Source organism: Balearica regulorum, chromosome 1 (genome assembly GCF_011004875.1).
Source record: "Balearica regulorum gibbericeps isolate bBalReg1 chromosome 1, bBalReg1.pri, whole genome shotgun sequence".
NCBI classification, from domain to species: Eukaryota; Metazoa; Chordata; class Aves; order Gruiformes; family Gruidae; genus Balearica; species Balearica regulorum.
The window spans coordinates 75,684,122-75,705,944 of record NC_046184.1 but is presented as its reverse complement, the minus strand read 5'-3'; the positions used below and the strand labels follow the sequence as shown (position 1 = coordinate 75,705,944).

At 44.2% G+C, this 21,823-nt stretch overlaps 1 protein-coding gene across 1 annotated transcript in view; it reads left to right on the top strand.

Annotated features, from left to right (window-relative positions):
• The first annotated feature begins 9,827 nt into the window (after positions 1-9,827).
• ITPR2 (inositol 1,4,5-trisphosphate receptor type 2) overlaps positions 9,828-21,823 on the top strand; it is a 261,890-nt gene continuing 249,894 nt past the window's right edge. Inside the window, exon 1 of the mRNA XM_075759160.1 lies at positions 9,828-10,190. Within this exon, the coding sequence (XP_075615275.1) occupies positions 10,099-10,190 (92 nt within the window). The 5' untranslated portion in view covers positions 9,828-10,098. The remainder of the gene's footprint in view (positions 10,191-21,823) is intronic.

The following is a 21,823-nucleotide window of genomic DNA, read 5'->3' as shown; positions in this document are numbered from 1 at the left end:
AGGTAGCTAGGCAGGTTAAGCACTGGTGTCTCCTTGTTCTCTGCAAATGCTTCAACAGCTCAGCTGGTTCACAGAGTAACTAAATCTTCCTTAATGCCTGCTTCTCAATGACTAAACATAAATCTCTTCTCAGATATCTCAGTTCCTCCATTCCTCACCTGTGCTGTACCCTATTCAGGTAATACTTTGCTTTCTCACGTGGAGGTTGTCCAGATACATTCATTAACGTGGTGCTTACGTACTGTGGGAATGGGGGATAAACCAGTTTTTCAGATGCGATAGCCAAGAGGAAACTTTTATCTATCAAAATACACTGAAAGATTCTTGATGCTGAGGGAGGGCTTCTTTTCTCCGCTGCTTCCAAAATCCTCTGTGCTCCTTGACGTTTGTAGGTGGTGTGCGTGAGCCAGGGGCTGAAAAGGAGAAACAAAGAACATGAGGAAGCAGCAACAGCAGACAGCCATTACCTGTCCCCGCTATGGAAGGATAGAGTGGCCTTGCAGCGGTTGAAGAGGTTGAAAACAGGAGGTAAACCAAGGGTAATGGGTAGGAAGAAATGAGTGAGGATTAAATGAAAGCTTGGGGCACAGTCGTGCTGCAGATCAGCAGTGGCTTGGCAGCATGCACTGGGAGGAGGGGTGGGTTCATCACAATATTGGCATGTTGCACATATGTTGCTTTATTTGGGGTTTTTTTTGTGTATCGTATTATTTTAGCAGAAATGACACCAAGTATGAACCACATCATCTGCCACCTTCACAGTCTTGGAGAGCAGTTCAGCAGCATCCTCCCTCGGCTCTGTTCTGCCGCATCCATGGAAGCGGTTGCCTTTCCCCTTTTGCATTATCAGCTGCCCTGTGGCTCCAGCCAGTGGAGGTGCAGTTCAGGGGATTTCTAGAGGCTCTTGTTGCCATGGGAAGTATGTTTTTCTCCTAGCTCTCAGAGAGCAAACTACTGCGATGAGAAAATGAGTAGAGTTCAACAATTTTTTTCCTTTGGGGACTTATTTTTGCCTTTACGCTCTCATTTTCCTTGGAGAAACGTTATATCCCTAGTCAATCTGTGGGTGAATCTCCATCCAGCCTGTGCCCTGATATGATCCAGTCCCTGCTCCATATATATCTTGTGAGCATGTTCTTAGCACTTGCAGCTATTGAATAACAAGTATGCAACAAGAATGAAATTGCCTGTTTGCATATTTGTGTTCCTGCCACTGAAAAGATATCAGTTCCCACAGGTGGAGTCAGGGTTGTGAAATGGAGGTGCTAATAGTGCTGATCTCAGATACCAGGCTTGGCTTTTATGTTTCCTATCTGTTTTCAACCAGCAATTTAATGTTACTGCAGTGCGCTGAGAAGATAATGTCAAGGGTGGTGCTAAATGTATTTGTATGTATTTTTAAATTTTGTTCTTATTCACTAATTCTAACTGTTTGCCTCTGATGTAACAAAATGTATTTCTCCTGTGCCTTTTAAACAAAACTCCATTTCACTAGTAGAATAACTTATCTACTGCTAACATTGCCTTTTTCAGATTGACTAAATGGAAAAGATGCATAATGATTCCACCTTTTTAATGCACTCCTTTGTGGTTGCCTACAGATTAGTTAATCTAATTTCCTAAATGTGTCTATATCTCCAAGTTCAACTACTACTAAGATGCAAAGCATCTTGCAAGAGCTACTGAGAAATAGGAAGTTATTTCACTGACTTAGTTTTTGTATAGCATTCAAACAGGGATTTCTTTAAGTATGCATGTCACTTATCTATTTAAATGTTATGATGCTGGAGGATATGAAATTGCATGTCTCAGCCTTCCAGGATTCAGTTGTGTTATGCTAACTTTTAAAGTATTTAAGGAAGACACCCAAATGAGGAACATATTTAAAAAAACCCAAACCAACCCAAACAAACAAAACCCAATTCCTCAGAGATGAGGCATGAATGTAATGCAGGCTTTTTTGGTATCATCTGTTTCATGACTCAAGACTTCTACTATTAGCGCAATGTCAAATATCAATGTGTGGTGGGGGACAGAGGTAACTGTACGAGGCATTCCGAAATGAAAAAGCAGTTCAGGCATTTCCATGTGATTAGTATGTAGGCTTTTTTTTTTTTTTTGAGTTCCAGGTAAATTTAGCAGTTCAGGATTCAACATGCTTTTAGACAAGATTTTTGTTTCAATCCACTGCATTCTGGAGTGCTAGGAAGAGAGAGACTCCAGTCTGGGGATCCACACATGCGGTAGTGCTTTGACGTTGTCCATAATTCCATAGTGATTTTAAAAAAATCTGTTTCTAATTGATCTGTTCTTATTCAGGCTCTTATTTCTTGGGCACAACTGGGCTGAGATGACAGAAATACATTGAGAACATCCCTGTATACGGTGGTACTTTCATCTAGGCGTGAAATCAACTTGAAATATTGGTGGCGTGAGCCTCAAATCTTGGTCTGTATTTGGCCTCAGAGATTCTGCTGCCTACTTGGAATCCCAGCCCCATCATTTGGTTGTGCTAATTAAATCATCCCATAATGTCCTGGAAAGTAATCTGCTTTTGGGGGATAGGTAAAAGTAGAAGAGACTTTGGAAGGATCCAACCCAGATGCACCAAGGTTGATCAGAGGTGAGGGCATGGTGGGCTGAGACTGTCAAAGAATTTCTTGTACCTCCCTGTCAAATAACTTTCTAGACACAGTAATCAAAAGGAAAAAGTAATCCTTCCTCATGTCTAATTTTTCCTTCCTAACACGTTCCTGAGAAACATCAGATATTTGGTGGTGCGCTTTTAGAGAGGAGTGAGTGAGAGGAGTTATTTCTTTCACTGGATTTTAATGCCTCCAGACCTCCCTAGATGGCTTCTCTGGAAATGCAGTGCCAACTACGCAAAGCCTGTTGACCTGTGTTCACTTTCCTAACGTGTTATTTTCAATCTGTTTTATCCATCTGAAAGCTAGAATAGGCCTAAGGTGAAGATCTGCGGCCCCTGCTGTCACAAGGAAAGACCAAGACTCCTGAGAAAAAGCTGCTTTTCCTGCCGCCTCCTTGCCTGCACTTCATCCCACAGTTAGAAATGCCAGTGTGGCCCAGGAAGGATGGGCCTGGCGACAGCTGCTTGAGTGAAACTAATTGCAATTTTCTTTTTGCTCTAGTAATTTTTAATGTGGTAAAGAAAAAAAAAAAAAACCAACTCTGGCAGAGCCCTTTTCTGCGTGTGTGCGTCTAAAGAGTTACATGGCCGGTATGCTAGTGAAAGGAGACATTTCCTGTGAAAAAAGCAGTATTTAACTTTGGAAAAGTTTTTCAATAAGGGAAAAAAAAAAAAAAAGAAGATTGGAAAAAACATCATAAGCACAAGGCTTTTTAAGCAGTCCTAAAGTGCGAAGCTTCCATAGGTTTGAAACATCTTTCCTCATGCTCTGCATGATAAAAAAAAAAAAAAAAAAGGTAGGAGGTATTCCTCAGGTACACTTTTCAAGCCTCATGATTGCAATTAAATTGCAGCTATACTGCAATTACAGAGATATTTCACTACTTTTGATACACTAGCTGTGTTCTTTAGGAATACTAAGTACTGCCACTTTATCCAGCTTGCACATATAAGTGCGTTTTTAGGCTTCTTACTAGAGCTGTTGCTTTTCTTACTTTTCTTTATTGTGGAAATTTTGGTGAAACTTTTGTAACTTTTTTTACTCCAAAATTAAGATACTGAGTTTCAGTGAGATGTATCAGTCAAAATGTTCATCGTTGCACATCTGGTTTCATATATAATTAAAGAACTGCTGTATATTAACTATGCTGTAGCCACACTGCAGCCACTGCCATAGGGTCACCCTTTCTGCTGGTAATAGGGTATTAATGACAGGACTTAAACCACAATTGCTTTGTAATTACAGTCACCATACTCTACAGATCCACTGATTCTTCTGTTGCACAGGTCGTGGTTAGGAGTGGGCTAGCTAGTGAACTGAAAAGCAAAGCAGAAAAGGCAGCTGAAAAATGAGGCTCTTTACTTTCATTTCCTTCTGTGAAGATTACTTTTTTCCGCCTTGCATTTTCAGGTTTGAACCTTCTGAAATCTTATGACAGCCAGCAAAAGAGAAAAATTCATACAAGGTATGCCTCTCTTCATTTCATAGGGAAAGACTTCATTTTTAGGCAACCAAACAGAAAAGAAACCCCAGGAGACGCTGCCTGATTAACAAGTCTGCGGGGGCTGGCAGGGAGTTCTGCAAGGTTGAAAGCAAACTTGGTGTAACCGTTGGCACTCGTTCCACGTAGGAATAGTAAGTTCATTTTTGTGCGCTTCCTGATGCTTGCTCTGTGGTTGTGAGCTGATAGAAGGCAACGCTTCGACTTCCTGAATCCTCTAAATAAAGCATCCTTTCTATATAGATGTTTTCAAAGAAAGGCACATTGTACTTTCTGCTTTGGTTGAGTTTTTCGTATTTGGCTCTTTGAATGAACAACTTTGGTCGTTAAACAGTTGGAAACTTACTTCAAAAGGCTTGAATGTATTGCAAGGAAAAATATCTTCACTTGAATGGCTTGGAGCTGCTCTCAGAAGTTTATTTACATAGCTGTTGTATTGTGCCACAGTTTGAAGGGCGCCCAGGCTTCCTCTTTAAACTCCTTTTACTTAAACAATTAATTCACAAATAACTTCAGTTTTCATTATTTCTAAGCCTGTTTCTTTCAAGAGATTACTATAGCAAAACAGTGATTATTTAAATACTTGAATTAATACATATATTAGCTCTTTTAAGTTCAGTTGTAGCAAAGAGTAAGTCAGCCGGTCCCTGTCCATGCACGCGCGCCATAACGCATGCGAATGTGCCTGGATAGCGAGGATGCAAAGCTCATACCCGTGCCCTAGTGAAACCTCCCAAAGGACACTTGTGAGAGCTGTTCATTTTCAGGGCCACCTCTAATGCTGAGAAGAATATGTTTCCCTCCAGCAGAAAGTCCTTTATAAAACTAGGTGTTACGAATTTAGCTAGAATTTCTTGTTCCTACTAAGGCAGTTTGAATCAAGTGGGTAAGTCAGCACTGAATGCTCCATATTCTGGTTTTCTCATTCTCAAACAAATAATGACGCTTATTTTGCATGATTCACTACACCCCTGTTTTATTATGTTGCTAAATCACATTTATCTCTGTCAGGCCTCTTTTTCCCCAGGGTATTCTGTTGTTTCTTTTTTGTTTTGTTTTCTTTTTTCTTTTTTTTTAACCAGATGCTTAATATTTTGTATGGCACGAATACCGACAACATCAGTAAAGAGTTAACTCCCACGACGAGAAAAAAGGCAAAATGAGTCCCCACAGCTAGCTAGCTATCAAGAAATCATCTAGTACTCTGACGTTTGCTATAGGCAAAATAAAACAAAGCACTACCAGCAATAAATCAATTCTTGTGTGCGGGTATTGTCAAAATAAGCTGTTCTGGCGCACTCTGATCCAACTTGTGGGCCAAGTAATGCTGTCTTTTATACAGCCAAGTGTTTTGAAATGCCATTGTGCTCAAGGAAGAGCTAGGCTGTCTCAAATATTAATATCCACAAGGTAATGGGTGGCTCCAGCTTGTGTGGGAAACTTCATTAGGTGCCTTCAAAAGCCAGGCCTTCCTCAAGCTGTTAATTGTGCGTTGCTTGAGATAAGTATATTAAAAATATTCCAACCACAGATGGACTTTAAAATCAGAGGAGTTGGGTTTTAAATATCAAAATGTCTGGAATGGTCTGATCTCTTTTTTTTTTTTTTTTTTTTTCCTGGCCCCATTAGAAACATGAGAAACAAACCGAAGGCTTTGGGTCCAAACTTTCATATACTTGCATGCTAAAGCTCTGGGGTTGGGGTTTGGCCTGATCCCATCTATATCTATAGTATTAAAGCAGTTAAAGGCATTCTTCTCTTCCCCCTCTTCCCCTGCAGCTGGAAAGCACTATCCTCTGCTTTCATGAAAACAGACATCAATGCTGCCTGTATATAAGCCTCTAATTGCTCCAGTTTGCTTTCACTGAAGTGGCCTACATATCTGTAACTTCACACAAGAGGTAGGTTGCGTAGGTGTGGGATTAAAGTCCTTCCAATCAGACAATTTTCAAATCCATAAAAACCCCTCAACTTCTGTCAGGAGCTTCCCTTGTTTAAACAAGATGAGCAGGAAATTCAGACATCTTCCTAAGACGTGAGGGGTGGAAAAGGAGCAGGAACATGATGACATCGGCCTATTTACTTGGTGAGTTGAGCCTGAGGTCATTCTAATATTGCGTATTTTCGCATCTAAAGTGGATGCTCAGTGCTGCAACAGGGTGTTTCTATTGACCGACCTCTCTGTGGATAAACTACTTCTATGCCTCAGCACCAGAACGAGCATCAAAATCTAGGACCTAGAGATCATGGCGAAATTTCCCTTCATTCATTAAAATGGTGCCAAATACTTTTATATAGAGATCTAATTTTGGAATACCACTGCAAAGATCACTAGAAATACTTTCTTCTCTGAAAATAAGCAATAGACTGGAAATGAAAGTTGAGTAAGAAAGACTTCTTCGGTTTTACAGCGCACAGAGTAATACGTGTGCTGGGGCAGCCTGTCAGCACTAGCTGATGATTTCTGCATCTGGGTCCTGTTTCACGGTGGAGCCTGTATTCCTAGCTTTGGAACAAAAGATTACCAGAGATAACTGATGGAAAACATATGCCAGTTATTGGCTAAGCGGCCTCACCTTCACCCTGCAGCTAATTGCAAGGTTAAAAACTGTAGTAAAAATATCTGTATTTATCAACCCATTTGGTTTATTTCTGCTCCAGATAAATGAAGCAATATTCCATTACCATCTCTGACCATGCTTTATTTTTTTCTGTGTAGACTTGTTATGACAAAATCTCTTCCATTTTAATTAATTTTTTCCAGATACTATCTTCATAAAACTAACACTCAGAGAGGCACAATCATTATTTTTAATAGAAGAGGGTTAATACTTGTTAAAAATGCTACAGGAGCATTCGTCACTAAAGTTTTCTGTCTGCAAGGAGAGGATCAGCAAGGCTTCCTCAGATCTGCTTTTCCAGGGTGATCTCCGTACCAGTTTAAGACCTGGTTTACAAAAGCGGGTGAGTGCTTGCTTATTTTCAGTGTACAAATAATCTCGCAACTTCAGTGAGATTGTTGGACTGTTTCAACGAGAGGTTCAAAATGAAGCGTTTGCTTAAATACTCGGGTGCTTTCAGGATTTGACCTTTTTTCACAAAAATGGTGATTTCATGCTAGCGGTCACTGCTCAGAACTGGATTGAGATTTCCAGTTAAATTCATATGTGTGTGTGTATATATATGTATCACTAGAGAGCAGAGAGATTGGTACCAGCTTTCAGCTGCTGGCTCCAGCATGAGCCAAGCTGAACCAGCCTAGTGCCTTGATTTCCTTGGGGTGGGGGAAGAAGCAAAGATGACTGCAAGTGTAGGACTCCTATCAGTTCGAGCTTTGCCACAGCAATTCTTCTGAAATGACCTGAATTAACCCTCTTGTAATGCCAAAACATGCGAGGGCCCCTTCAGTCGCCTGCGGGCAGAGCTGTCAAGGGCATGGGCAGTCCTTTTTCGCTGCTGCCAGCCTACTGCCAGGTCTCATGGGGTATCAGAGCACACTTGAAATGGCCCCAGTCAGCTACGTTGAGGCAACAGAGTTGAACCTTCCTGGCTGTGGATGATCCCAAATGGGGATTTGCTCCCAGGCATACAAAGGACCGGCAAACTTGTTGCTTGGCCGAGTTCTGAAGTCCATTCTCAGGAAAACTCCCACTGATCTAAGGCATGCCAGGATTTCATGTGCTGCTGGGAAACCTGAAACCTCCCTTGCTAAAGTATCTTAATTAGGCCATTAAAGCCTGGTATAAAATGGCTGAGATAAACAGGGTCAGGAGGGCAAAGAATATTGTCAAGGCATTGTAAAGCCTTTGCTGCTCAGCCGTGGGCTCAAACTGTCCAGAACCAGGTTTTTGTGAAATAAAACACCTGATCCCTCTGCCTGGTGGCTCCTGAGGGGACCCTGGGGGGGTCAAAGCTTTTCACTTAGTCAACGTGTGGGCAGGGAGCTCTAGCTTCTTTTTCCCCCTTCGGTGCCTTGCACTGCTCTGACTTTCAGTTTCTAATTCTGGTATGTTTTAATTTAGTTCAACTTTGGGATTGAATATGTGTGTTTTGGGCAGTTTGAAACACCTCATCTTTGGTTTTGCTGTGCAGGGGCCAGTTCTAGAACAAGGGCTCTGGCACCCGTTCTCTTTGTATTTCTTTTCCAGAAATGTTTTAATAATTGTGGTTCAGTCTCTCCTGGAGACTGAATTTGAAGAATTTGGTAAAGTGTCAGATGTAGGGCCTGCGTACGTACACATGTACGTAAGCAGAACGCCAGCACAGATCTTTGATGGCTTTGTATCCTGGTGGTTACAAAGAAGAGACAAGTCCAAAATATTCAGCATAAAAGAGCAAAAAGGGAACTCTAGAATGGCACGACAGGTTTTTTCTGTACATGTAGATGGTAAAACTTTTTTTACTTTGAAGACTCAGCATTCCTGATGTCAATAATTTATGTTCTGAAGTAGTAAGATAAGCCTAGAAGCTGTAGATGTGGGAAAATAAATGCAAGTATGAAACCCTCAACCTATTACTTCCAGCAGTCTGCATGTTCCTGCAACCAGATTTATATTTTTATTGTTTGAGATAGTATTTGATCAGGCTGTTAGACCTGGGTGAGTTGTTTCTTTTCTTTTCTTTTTTTTTTTTAGTCCAAACAATCTGTTGGAAAAATACAGTGGGTAACCAGTACTACTGCTGAATTTGCCCGTAATTAGGAGCGTTGTCTCAGGGAGGTACAGTGTGGCTGAAAAATCAGAAAAAGTGGAAATATTTTGATTCTTTTAACCCTTGGTGGAAATTACATTTTTGTTTAAAGAATGCACAACATTTTTAAGAATAAGAATCCCACGCCAGAAAGTAGCCCTTCCTTTGAACTAAACGCTTCCACCCGCTGCTGGACGTGTGGTTTTGCGGGCCCGTACTTGGTTTGGGGCAGCGCGGTGAAGCCGCGTGGATTCGCGCGGCCCCGCGTGAGCCCCTTTGGCTCCCAAAGTGCAGGCTGGAGCTTGAGCAGCCCTGGGGTGGCCCTCTTCCAGTGTGCCGGGGGGCTGGCAGCCCCCGCTCCAGTGAGCGTGGGGACGCTGCAGTGTCCCGTCTTTCCTCAGGAGAAAAGTCTTCCAGAGCGTTCTCTATTTTGAGGTGTTTGGGATTTTTTGTTGGTTTTTTTGGTTAAATCGGTGGCAATTTTCTTATGGAAATAGGTGCTGTGGGAATCCCCGCACAGGATTTTGGCATGATTAGCTTTATGATTTAAGAAAATAAAGAAGTTGGGGCTCTTAAAGCTTGTAAGCCATAAAATTGAGCGTGCCCTAAGCTGGTGATTAAACTCAGCATAGTGCAACGGTGACCTCTTGGCCGAGGCGGGGGGCAATGGGGAAGGGACACCATCCCACCCGCCGCTTCGGCTTTTCCGCTCTGCCCCGCTGCCTCCCTCGGGTTACAGCCCCAAGGAGCCGTTTCCAACCCCGCGGTCGAGGGCTGCAGGTTATCCCCGGGCCGCAGGGAAATACCGAAGAGTTATGGCGGGGGGTGGGGTGTCTCTGGAGCCGCTCTCCCGGCTGTCGGGCGAGCAAAACCACCCTGACCCAGGGCCCGAGGCAAAGGCCCCGCTCCGTGGGTTTACGACCCCCTGGCCCGGGGGTGGCAGCGACGGGGCGGGGCGGTCCCGGGAGGCGGAGGCGGGCGGAGGCGCAGGGGGCGGCGCGGCGGAACGGCCGAGCCGTGGCGGTCCGCGGAGGGCAGCGGCGCCGCGCTCATGTCAGCCCGCGCCCGCTGCCGCGGAGCGCCGCAGGGGCCGCGCTGAGCGCCCGGCCCGCTCTCCCCCCGCCACCGCCGCCGTGCCTCGTCTCTTCGGCCTCCCCCCCCCCCCCTCAGATCGGTGTTATTTTGGTTTATTTTGTTCCTTTTTTTTTTTTTCTTCCTTTTGAAGGGGAGGCGTGCGAAATCAACTAAAAATGAGCCAAAATGTCTGAGAAAATGTCCAGCTTTCTGTACATCGGGGACATCGTGTCCCTGTACGCGGAGGGCTCTGTCAACGGCTTCATCAGCACGCTGGGGTGAGTGAGAGACTGACTGACTGAGAGAGGGGCCGGGGGCTGCCTGAGCCGAGGGGGGGGTGGCGGTGCCGCGCCGTGCCGTGCCGTGCCCGCTGGGGGCGGCGACCCGCGGGCAGCGCCGGCTGCAGCACAGGAAGCGGCCGGCAGCGCGCGCTGCCGCTGCCGCGACCTCGGTGGCGGAGAGGGGAAAGTAGGAAGTGATGAACGGGGAGAGAAGGGAGGAACGAGGCCCGGGGCAGCGGGGCCCGGACGGCGGCGGTGCCCGGCGGTGGCTCCGCGTGGGGCTGGCCGCCCTCCTCCTCGCTCGGCTCCTGCCGGGGCTGCAGCTCCGGGCCAGCCCAAACCGGAATACCCAGCGTTTGCCAGAACCCGCTCTGTAGAAACAGTCCCGTGCTCTACCCAAAGGCGTTATCGTAGTCGTTATTTGTAGCGAACTTACTCGGGTGCGGGTTTTTTAGCGTGTGTTTCTTTTACCGAGAATTTTTGAGGACGACGTAAAGGGACAAAAACTTTGCTTTTCTTGCTCATCGCGGCAATCAGCTCGTTAAACGTGTATCCCCTTTACTTCTGGTTTGCGTTTGCCTGAAGTCTTATCTGCGGTGGTTAGTAATCAGATACTTAGTTTCATGGGGATGCTTTTTCCACGAGCTGCTCTTTCTCTCTGTGAAGAGCTGTAACACAACTAACTGTGTCTGCTTCACTGAACTGCTCCTCCTTGCTTGAGGTTTTTAATAACCTTGACTCCTTTAAATCACGTTTTTGGAATCCAGGAGAGAAGACCCCAGCGAATGACATTAGGAATACGTTGATATCATGTAACATGGTTGTAGTGATATGTGCTGCGGGTGCAGCGGTTCCCTCTGATGTTCGTCGGAGGGCTGCAGTAGTATCAGTGACTTTGTGGCATGTCCTCAAACCTTTGGCAACGGAAACATCTCCTGCACTGCTTGAATAGTAGTGATCCAATTGACAAGGCAGCTCAAACTTCAGTTAAATGTCAGTGTCGTTTGCTGCTTCAACGTTAGCTGTACCTTCAGAATAAGAATTAAACGTGCTAAGGCTGATCTGCTGCTAATTAACATGTGCCTGGGTATCGCTCCTGTATGTTGTGTTAGGCTGCCTGCTTCCTGAGATCTCTTCAATGGGGGACTGTAGGGTGAAGTAAAGGCAGTATTAAAATGCTAACAATAAACATCTAAGTGACTTGGTGGGGTACCGTTACTGGAAAAGAGATGGTGTTCAAGGTCCTTTATATTTTATCTTATTATTACTTCCTATCCTTGCTGTTCACTCATTTCATCTGTTGACAAGTGTTTATTCCATAGTTTGTTCCTCTTATTTGTTAATTTTGTGCCTTCTCTATCTGTGACTATTTCGCCTCAGATCTCCTTTCAATTTGCTGACTCTAGTAATTTTAAATCCTGTCTGAAAACGTTTACTTTCTGCAACTGTTAATCACTGGATATTGTTTCTTATTCTCGTAACCCCAGCACTACTGCTTTGTTGGCATAATTCGTTGTTGAGTTTTTGTTGTTTTGTTTGGTTTTGTTGTTTTGTCTTATTGCTGTGTTCTGATATCTGAGGGAAGCTAAATTTGCCGTGCTTTTCTTTTACTTTTCATTATGTTGAGAAATGTTCCTCATTTCGCAGAACATCTGCTTGTCTACAGTCAGAAACATTTCTGCTGTGACTGGTGCTTGTACAACCGTGCGTTGCTTGAATACGTGTTGGTGTTCTCATGTCACAGTCTTGAGACCACTCATCCTCCCCTCATCCCTTGGAGTTAGGGCAGGACACTTACCCCCAGTTTTATTGATGGGAAGCCGAGATCTAAGCTTGCCTAAGGCACACAGGAGTTCTTTACCAGGAGAAATAATTGAACTGAAGCCAACACCCTAACTAACAGGCTATCCAGGCTCTCTTTTAGTAAGAGCCAGCTAACCCAGCTCAGGAAAACTGCCTGGGATGAGACAGGACTCCTGTGCGCATCTCTCCTTCAGTGGCAGTCCAGGAGTTCAAGAATGCTGATGTAGCTCTGTTAGCTTTTCAGTACAGCTTTTTTTGTGCCCTGCTCCCTGGCGTGGTAAGAGGCAGCTGCAGAGCCAGGAGGCTGGAGTTGAGGAGCTGAAGGCCTTGAAGGAAACGTGAAGTCACCAGTGGAAAACTCCCGTGTCTAGTAAATGGGAATGCTGACCCCTCTGCTGGTGGTACAAGACCTTGGACTGAAATTTAAAGTTACAATGCCAGATTATATTATCAGTGCTAGCTATTGTAATTGCTGCCTTTGGAGCAGTTGCAGCAATGCAAGAGGCAGAAGAAAAACAACTGTACGTTCAGGGAAGACGTTTGCCCGGCTGCATGTTTGGTGTGCAACCATTGCTGAATTCCTGCATCTCCTGCATTCCTGCAGGTGCTTTGTTCAGATGCTTGCGGTGGCCCCATCTTCCAGAGGTGCCTCTTGTTGGTGAGGACGAAGTGGGGTAGCAGCAGGAGTGATTGCTTGCTTGCTTCCTTTGGCTGATGTGGGTCTTTGTTTTATTGCTCTTGCCTGTATTGCTCAGGGTGCTGTTCTGAAAGGTGCTAGGCAAGTTAACTCGTCGCTTTTACACTATTTAGTCCATCAGGTAGTCTCATGCGGTTGCAAGGACTTGAAATCCAGCTCAGGTCTAGTGACTCTGCAGCAGGGAGAGTCCTGTTTATTTTAAACTGTCAAAGGCTAATTGTTTCTTAAACAAAGCGTGAGTGAGGCCATTCTATAAATAAGATTAAAAAGTGCATAGCACCTCTCCAGGCTGGGGAGGTCTGTCACGTCAGCGGACCTTACTCCTTGAAGAGTTGAACCAGCTCAACAGATTAGCTTCAAGGTGGAGATTTCTAAGCAAAGGCTGTTTCATGCGTTTTAGAATATTTTTTTGCACATGAAAATTTCTGCAGTAGCAAGAGAGCTCAGTTTAGGTAACCTGAAGACAAGGGAAAGATGCAGCTGAGCTATTCAGATCAAGTGTAGGATGAGATTAATGTCTACTAGAACCTGAGTGTGGACATCTTCCTCTCGTGCAGTGAGGACCTTCTAGCCTAGGAGGTCCTCCTTGTTCAGGAGACGGGGTATCCATGTCCCCTGGCCCTGTGTCTCGGCAAGCGTGCTGAGTGGTGCTAGGTGAAGGCAGAAGCGTCTCTCCACACCTCCCTCTCCAAAAAGGATTTGAGGGTCGCTGGAACAACGAGATGCTGTAAATGAGACCCAAAAGGTTGGGACACTTCTGTGAGCTGGAATAAACCTGTGGTCCTGTCCTTGTTTCTGAACCGTTTCTTTACTATAAACAGCTGTTGAATGTGAGTGTGAAAGCTCTACTTTTAGATTTGATCCCTCTTACTCAGAAGAGGAAACTGAACCTCTCTTCCGCATCTGGGGTTAGTGCTGTAGCGTGGGATGGGGGCAGGGGCAGGGAAGTCAGGCAGCATTGCTCCGAATTCTTCCTCCTGTATCCATATTTTAAGAGAACCCTTGTACTCAGTTTTTGGAAGAGGAGGAGGTCTAACCAACTGTCTCCAGGAGGATATTCCAGGCTATGGATCCCAAGTGGAGATGGGAACCTCTGGATAATGGTATGGGAGAGGGTTTTAGGGCTACCACAGGTCTTTGGATAGTTGAGGTACTGAGAGTCCGAGCGACCCTCTGCTCTTTGTTCTGCTTGGCTTTGGGCTCATTTTGGGTTTGGTGATGTGTAATCTGGCTTTTTCGATCTCAAGGCGCTCTGAGCTTCTCTTCCTCCCCCTCCCTTTTTAAAAAGGAGAATGCTTTTGAATGTATAAACTGGTAGTCTTACCCTTTACTACAGAAAAAGAAATATTTGGGGAAAGGATTTTACATCCATGGGTAGCTTTCTGTCATTTCAAGATGTATTTGGTGCTGTGTTAATAACGTGGGGGTTTTTTTCCCCTCTATTTTCCCCTTTTTGAGATTTTAGTGTGTTTTAGCTTCTGTGCAGTTGGAGGCTTTATGTCCCACAGGAGGTATGTGGCAGAGGTAGGCAATGAATCCAGGTATTTTAAGTTGTCCTAGACCAGCGTCTGAACCTTGAGACCACCTTCCCCAATATTTGGGCTTTAAATGTTGGCAGTGAGGCATGCTGGAAATCAGAGCTGCTATTAATCACCTATTGGTACAACGAGGAGGGGGAAAAAGTATTCTTAATTGGAGAGGTGGAAAAAAAAAAAAGTAACAACGGGCCAGCTTGTTGGAAAGTTTGACGATGGGCCTGTTAGACACCATCGGTAGCTGCATTCCTGTCTCACCTCCATAAACGCGCTTCTGTGCCGTAGCAGCGAGAAACCTCATGGAACAAAATTAATGGAGCATGCAGCAGGAGCTGCTTGCTAGGTCATATATGGCCGTGGATGACAAGGAGCGCTCCTTTCAATTAGCAGTGAAAAGTGTGTTCTAGAGTATTCGGACTTGTTTTCTTGAGTTTAATGTTGATTTCTCTTGAACAACTTCTCTTAATGTGTGGAAATGTTAGCCAGAACTTTCTGATTTGAAATTAGTATCACAGGTTTTGTTTGAGCTCCTTCACTAGGCTTTTGTGCATTAGTTGTCTCACTGAATTTGGACTTCACGCACAGACTGAATCAATCATACTTTGTGAAGAGACAAGATTGAGCAAAGTGCCTGTGGAACAGCATAAACCAAAATATTACAAATATCACGAAAGCTAAAGTGTGTCATCTTGCTGGCCTCAGGAATGGTGCTGAGAGAAAAGATGTAGTGACTGATGATGCTTAAAACACAGCACTGTATTATTTTAACCGATGCTGCTTTTTTTTTTTTTTTTTTAAACCCTTCTCTCCTACTGCCTGAAAATGTAAGCTACGGTCAAGGAAGAGAATATGCCTCCTTTAATAGCAAATTTTTCTTTCTTGTGCCAGCTGGCAAAGTGTAATTAGTCAGGAAAGAATAAAAAGCCTGAAGAATGTGAGAGTGGCATAATTAGAATCACTCATAATTTAACTCTGATACAGAATCAAATAATACCTGGAAGAGGGAGGGGAAAATGAATTTCAGCTTTCTTGTGGGTAAAAGTACTTGTGTATTATTACCTACGTACTTTATCCTCGTGACTGACAGTACCAATGAGATTTGACAGTTTTGATTGTGTTTCTTAATTTTTTTTTTTTAATACTATGTAGGATTAGCATTTTGAGAAATACGTTCTCTTGGTTGTGTTCCTAATGCGAAAGCACTGATCTGAATTCTGCAGCTACTTTGAATGTATGCTAATGTACCTGGGAACCTAATTTGGCCCATTACATGACACTTTTCAGCTATATGGTGTATTTCTTTTCTGTGATAACTTTCTTAACCATGAGCCATATTATATGCATTATTAAATACCTTCATTGATCTTACAATAAATGCCACATAAGCAGAGATGTAGACATATAAATACAACTCTATCTTGCATACCTTGCAATTCAATACATATATCAAAGCTTATATCCTCTGTAATTATCCACTCACATTAGCAATTAGGCACCGCTCCAGCTTTGCCATTTATAACGAACTTATTTTGATGCTCATCTCAAATATTCTAACAACAGCGCTGTCTTTAAATAAACAATGAGACAAAGCTTTCCACAAAGCGCCCTTATGGAAATGCAGGAATAATGAGCCCCCGAGGGGGTTTGTTTGTTTCAGAAGTTTTACTTGCACACAGAGCACAGCTTGGGTGTGAAGGACATAGGATTAGACTTAATTACGGTGTTATGATTTATGAGACTGTATGCTAAAATGTAATATCCTCAGTTCAAAGAGCTCATTATCAAACAGAAGTGGAGAGAAAATTGGGGTTAGGGAAAAAGAACCAATTGATTTAATGTAAAAGCAAGTTTACCCGTAAGCTGTGGGGCAGTAATGGAAATGAGAGAGGACTTGAATTTTAAATTGAGACAAGCAGTGTGGTTCTTACAACCTCTGTAGTTCTCAGATGGGCTATGGGTAGTGTGAGCAGTAGTCGGGAAAGAGAGGGGAGATTGTTTAACTTGCATGACGTTAAGTCTGATTTAACTTCCTTTTACGTAATGAGGGGATTAACTAAACCGTCTTTATATGGTTCTCAGACTCGCTAGAAATCAAGGTTATCCTATATTTTAAAAAGTGCCACAGAAGAAAGAGTCCACTCAATCTTTGACTTCCCCGGCTCGGAGCATTGTCTTGTAAGAAGCACAGGGAACCTTTGCTCAGTCGGGTGTTTCACCGCACAGTGAGGTGTTTGAAACCCGCTGCCCTTCGTTGTTAATGGTGCAGGCTGATGCTGCTGCTTGGCTGAAGCGTGAGCCTGTTTGTTGGGCAATAGCACAAAGCCACGTCCTCTGCACGTGTGTTTAATGTACTTCAAAACCTGGTTTTTGCTTGCTTTGAAAGGTCTGTTACTTCTTGTACGAAAGGGAGATGGCTGAAGTTCAAGTGTGACTTCGATATATTTGATTAGGGATGTTTATCAAAAAAAAAAAGAGAAAAGAAAATGAATGGTAGTTCAGGATTTTACTTTTTTCCTTGTCTGTGTTGTATTTTGTCAGAGATGCATATTTGAATTATATTAAGGACATAAACCCCTTTATGACTGATTCTTTTAAACCTTCATTTGTTATTTGTATTGTATTCTATCTAATTACTTGAATCAGAAGTTCCATCACTAGGTAGATATGCAGACACTTTTGGATATAGGTCTTGCTTTCAGCTGCTTATAGTGACACTAAATGTTGCCTTTTTGGACCTAAGGTAGGTGCCTGCAGCTGAATGTTTTTGTGTGGAAAGTTTCAAGTAAAATGGAATTTCTGCGAAGAGGATAAGCAAAAATGCATCGGTTATCCCTGTTTAAAAAAAAAAAAAATCAAAAAAATCTTGCAGCCGTGTGTTGAGAACCGACCTGAGCTGCAGGCGTGGTCTTGAGATCCACTTCTCCTTCAGCATGTAGGACTTGTCCTTGTCTGCTGCTTCGGAAATTTACTCAGGGTTTGACATCCGTGAGTTGAGGAAGGATCTCATTCAGACCCCTACGACCGCGTGCGCTGTTTCGGTACCTGCGTCTTGCCGGGGGACAGTGGGTGTTACCTGGCAGGGGCAGCTTCTCCTCTCTGCTGGCACTGGGCACCAGGAGGCCCCCGCCTGACCTGCAGCGGGGCGGGTGGTGGATCCCAGTTACCAGGATTTACAGATTCTTTTTCTGGGGGGCACTGGATGGCTTTGGTTGTCCAACAGCTTTGTGTTCCCTGTCTCTGGGGAAGTAAAAATAATTTCTGGTTGTGCTACCTCAGTTCACTTCAAATATGAAACAAACTTAAACTAAGAAATTACATTCTAGCAAGGTGTAATGGTTTTGATTACAAAATCAGAAACAATTAAACCAGAAAAGCAAAAAGAGAAAACAGAGGCCTAAAACATGCTTGTTATTCATGTCTTGTGTTAGGTATTGCTTGAGGTTTTGGGGGGGCTATTTTGGCTGTGATAGCCAAAAGATTGTCAGGAGCAATCTTGTCACTCTAGTGCTGTCTTTTCGACAGTCTGTCTGTGCCCAAATCCCTGTCCACCTTTTAGGCTTATTTGTTTGTGGTTTTTTGGTTGCTGTTGAATAGCAGCAAAGCTTCGTCCAAAGCACATAATTTAAAAACACATCTTATTTATTGCTTCATAATAAAGGAAAGAGGACCCTAAAGTGTTGACCGGGCTGGGCTGCCTGGAGTCCATGTGAGTGCCGCTGCACTGTCCTGCAGCGTACCTGAGCACGAGCCGCCCCTCGCAGAGCTCCTGCAGCGCTGGTTCTTCTGCTCAGGTTTACCTTTTGACTTAGCAAGCTAAGTGAATTGTTGTTATAAACTTGGGGCAGATTTTGTAAACCATGTCCATGAGCGCTTCCCCCCCCTTCCTTCTGTGCCTCTAGTCTGGGGGGTCCTTTCACGCTAGCAGGAACATTTGAGATGCTGCCTGCGCTGAAGCTGCCCCAGCCTGTCGTGGGCTTCACAGGTACATCACATCGCCTGATGCTTCCCTTGCTGCTGCTTCTGCTGGCTGATGAGTGACCACAGGATTGCTACAGGTTGCAGAAGAGAAAACAGGAAAACGATCTCCCCTGTCCTTTCAGTGCTCCCTTGCTGGCCCCTGGACAATGAAGAAGAGGGGGGGAGATGGGTGCGGAGGGCTGTGCTGGTGGATGTAAGGTGAGGCGGTAGAGAAATCGGCAGAGCCAAGACATGTGGAATGAGGTAGGTGTGTGTGGTGGGGCAGTAACTGATGTGCGTGGTCTAAAAAGCAGCACCTGTTCGAAGGGAAGTAGAGCTGAAGAGGAACAGAAGAAGATGGACAGTTGCTGGGAGATCTCTCTAAATTGGAGAGACATGGATTTGATGGATGGACCACACGGTGGATAAGGAATTGGCTGGATGGTTGCACTCAAAGAGTTGTGGTCAACGGCTCAATGTTCAAGTGGAGAACGGTGATGAGTGGTGTTCCTCAGGGGTCGGTACTGGGATCAGCACTGTTCAACATCTTTGTCAGTGACATGAACAGTGGGATCAAGTGCACCCTTGGCAAGTTTGCCGACAACACCAAGCTGTGTGGTGTGGTCAACACACTGGAGGGAAGGGATGCCATCTGGAGGGACCTTGACAGGCTGGAGAGGTGGGCCCGTGGGAACCGCATGAAGTTCAACAAGGCCAAGTGCGAGGTCCTGCATGTGGGTTGGGGCAATCCCAAATACAACTATAGGCTGGGCGAGGAATGGATTGAAATCAGCCCTGAGGAGAAGGACTTGGGGGTATTGATTGATGGGAAGCTCAACATGAGCTGGCAGTGTGCGCTTGCAGCCCAGAAAGCCAACCATGTCCTGGGCTGCATCAAAAGAGGTGTGACCAGCAGGTCGAGGGAGGCGATCCTGCCCCTCTACTGCGCTCTGGTGAGACCCCACCTGGAGTACTGCATCCAGCTCTGGGGGCCCCAGTACAGGAGAGACATGGAGCTGTTGGAGCAAGTCCAGAGGAGGGCCATGAAGCTGATCAGAGGGCTGGAGCACCTCTCCTGTGAGGACAGGCTGAGAGAGTTGGGGTTGTTCAGCCTGGAGAAGAGAAGGCTCTGGGGAGACATTATAGCAGCCTTCCAGTACCTGAAGGGGGCCTACAAGAAAGCTGGAGAGGGACTGTTTATGAGGGAGTGTAGTGACAGGACAAGGGGTAATGGTCTTAAGCTGAAGGAGGGTAGATTTAGATTAGATGTTAGGAAGAAATTCTTTACTGTGAGAGTGGTGAGGCCCTGGAACAGGTTGCCCAGAGAGGTTGTGGAGGCCCCATCCCTGGGGGTGTTTAAGACCAGGTTGGATGAGGCTTTGGGCAACCTGGTCTAGTGGAGGGTGTCCCTGCCCATGGCGGGGGGGTTGGAACTAGATGATCTTTTGAGGTCCCTTCCAACCCAAACCATTCTATGATTCTGTGAGCTTCTGGGAGTCCTCTGCTGACAGAAAATAGCTATGAAATCTACCGGCAAACTGTCTTATTTCTTTTCAAATTACTCCATGTGGAAGAAATCAGCTTGTCACTGCCACTATGTCCTTCGATATTTCAAATGGTGGGGGTCTGTGCTGAGGCTAGTGTGGTCTCAAACAAATGAATATTTGATATTTTTTTTCCCCAGGGTTTTTGGTGGTGTTTAGGAAAATGTGTAATGATACTACCTTCTCCAAGAGAAAGGCTGTTTCTCAAAGAAACAGCAGTTTTAAGATTGCCTATGGTACCTTATGCAATTCTTTGTGTAAAAGCACAACAGTCTTTGCTGACGTAGCTCCGTACTATTGTTTGCAGTGCATGGCTGATTTGCTAAGTGCATGCAATGTCCAATACTTTTGTAACAACTAATCTTATGTATAATGAACTGTGGTACTATGGTAATCTTCTTATATAATACATTTTGGATGGTTCATTTGAAATGCCCCTTTAAGTTATTACTGCCACAGGAGCGAGGGCATGGAGTTGAAATTTATATGAAATTACTCTGCAGAAGGCAGCTATGAGAGCATATCCAAGTGTCATTGTTACTGTTTGACACTAAAAGTTAAGCTTACTACAGCTCTTCTCTCTACAAAGAATTGATATTAAAACAGTAATCAAGCTTTTGTTCTTTGACCTCTGGGAGATAAAAATCATTGCAATTTAAAAAAAATCAACAAACAAACCCTGAACCGTGGGTTTTTATGGGAATCTCAAAATACAGAAACTTGTTATGATCCAATGCTTGGATGGCTTATCTTGATTTACTTCTAGAGGCTTGTTTGAATTTCAAACAAGTTTTTTTTCCTGCAATTGACATACACGAGTTAATGAATGTTGCAGAGGCAACTGAAAGCACGCATTTGCAGCATTAGAAAAACAACTGCTTAAACTCATGGTAAGCCTCAAATTTTTATCCCTACTGCCCAGTTAAAAGACAGCAACCCAGTTCTTTGGGTTTTTCCTCGTTTTTTGGTGTAAATGCGTGCTGGTATCCCTGTGTGCAGAGCAGAGGCAGGCCAAGCGCAGGGGGCTCCCAGCTGCCTGCCTGCCTGCCTCCTGACGCTGCTTTGGATGAAACCTGGAGGAGCAGCATGCACAAGCCACCGAAGCATCCCCAGCCACCCCTGCAGGACGGGTTTCGTTTCACTGTGGGGAATTTTGCCTGGCTCCAGTGTGCATCTACATCCTGACGCCTGTGAAATTATGTGTACTTGTATAATCTTGAGCACTGTGATGGAGAAAATTTAAGTAGGCAGCTTTTGAGGGCAGCTAAGTTGCATGTGACCGGTATAGTTTTATCCTAAATCTTGCAATACCTGGCATTATTTGTAAATCCCAGCTCCCAGGGCTGTATGAATTTTGGATGGCCTCAGCTTCCATGTAAGAAAAAGTGGGTTGCTCTCCTTCATGGATGTGGGGAAAAGCTTGAAAATAGGCATGTTCATAAATGAAAGGTGTGAAAGGAGTGCCCCAAGTTTAGAAGTAATTTTCTTCTGCTAAGTTTAAATCAGAGCACATGGTTTGCAGGTGGGGGGGATGACTAACTAATGGTATGTCAGTACTTGAGGCTGGAAACAGTGCTTTTTGCATGACTTTGTTGATGTCATTTTAAAGTTAGCTGGGTTCAGATTTCTGACACGCTCGCCAGTTGTTCCAGATAACTGGATCAGTAGTGTGCTTTGCTAAAATACTCTATTACCTTTTAAATCTAGTTAATATATTTTTTTTAATTGTTCAGAAAAAATAAATAGAGGAAAAGACTGGATAGCAGTTTTGAAAACACTAGGAGCAGATCTTTGTACATTTGAGCGGTGAGAAATGTTGAAATGCATCACTAAGCAAGTTCCATTTTTTTCCTATCAAAGAATAAAAGTTTTAAGGCTATCTAGAAATTTTTTAAAAAAAATAATATAAATTCGTTCATTTAAAAAAAAAAAACCCACCAAACAAACTGTGTCAAGTGAGAAGGGTTAGCTGCCTGTGTAGTATTTACTTTGACATCTTGGACGATTTCCGACTTAGGCTATCGCCTTTTGCCAAGGTAGGCTCAGTTTCAGCGGAATGCACCGTCCCCTCCTTGCCATCTGTCACTTGTGAGG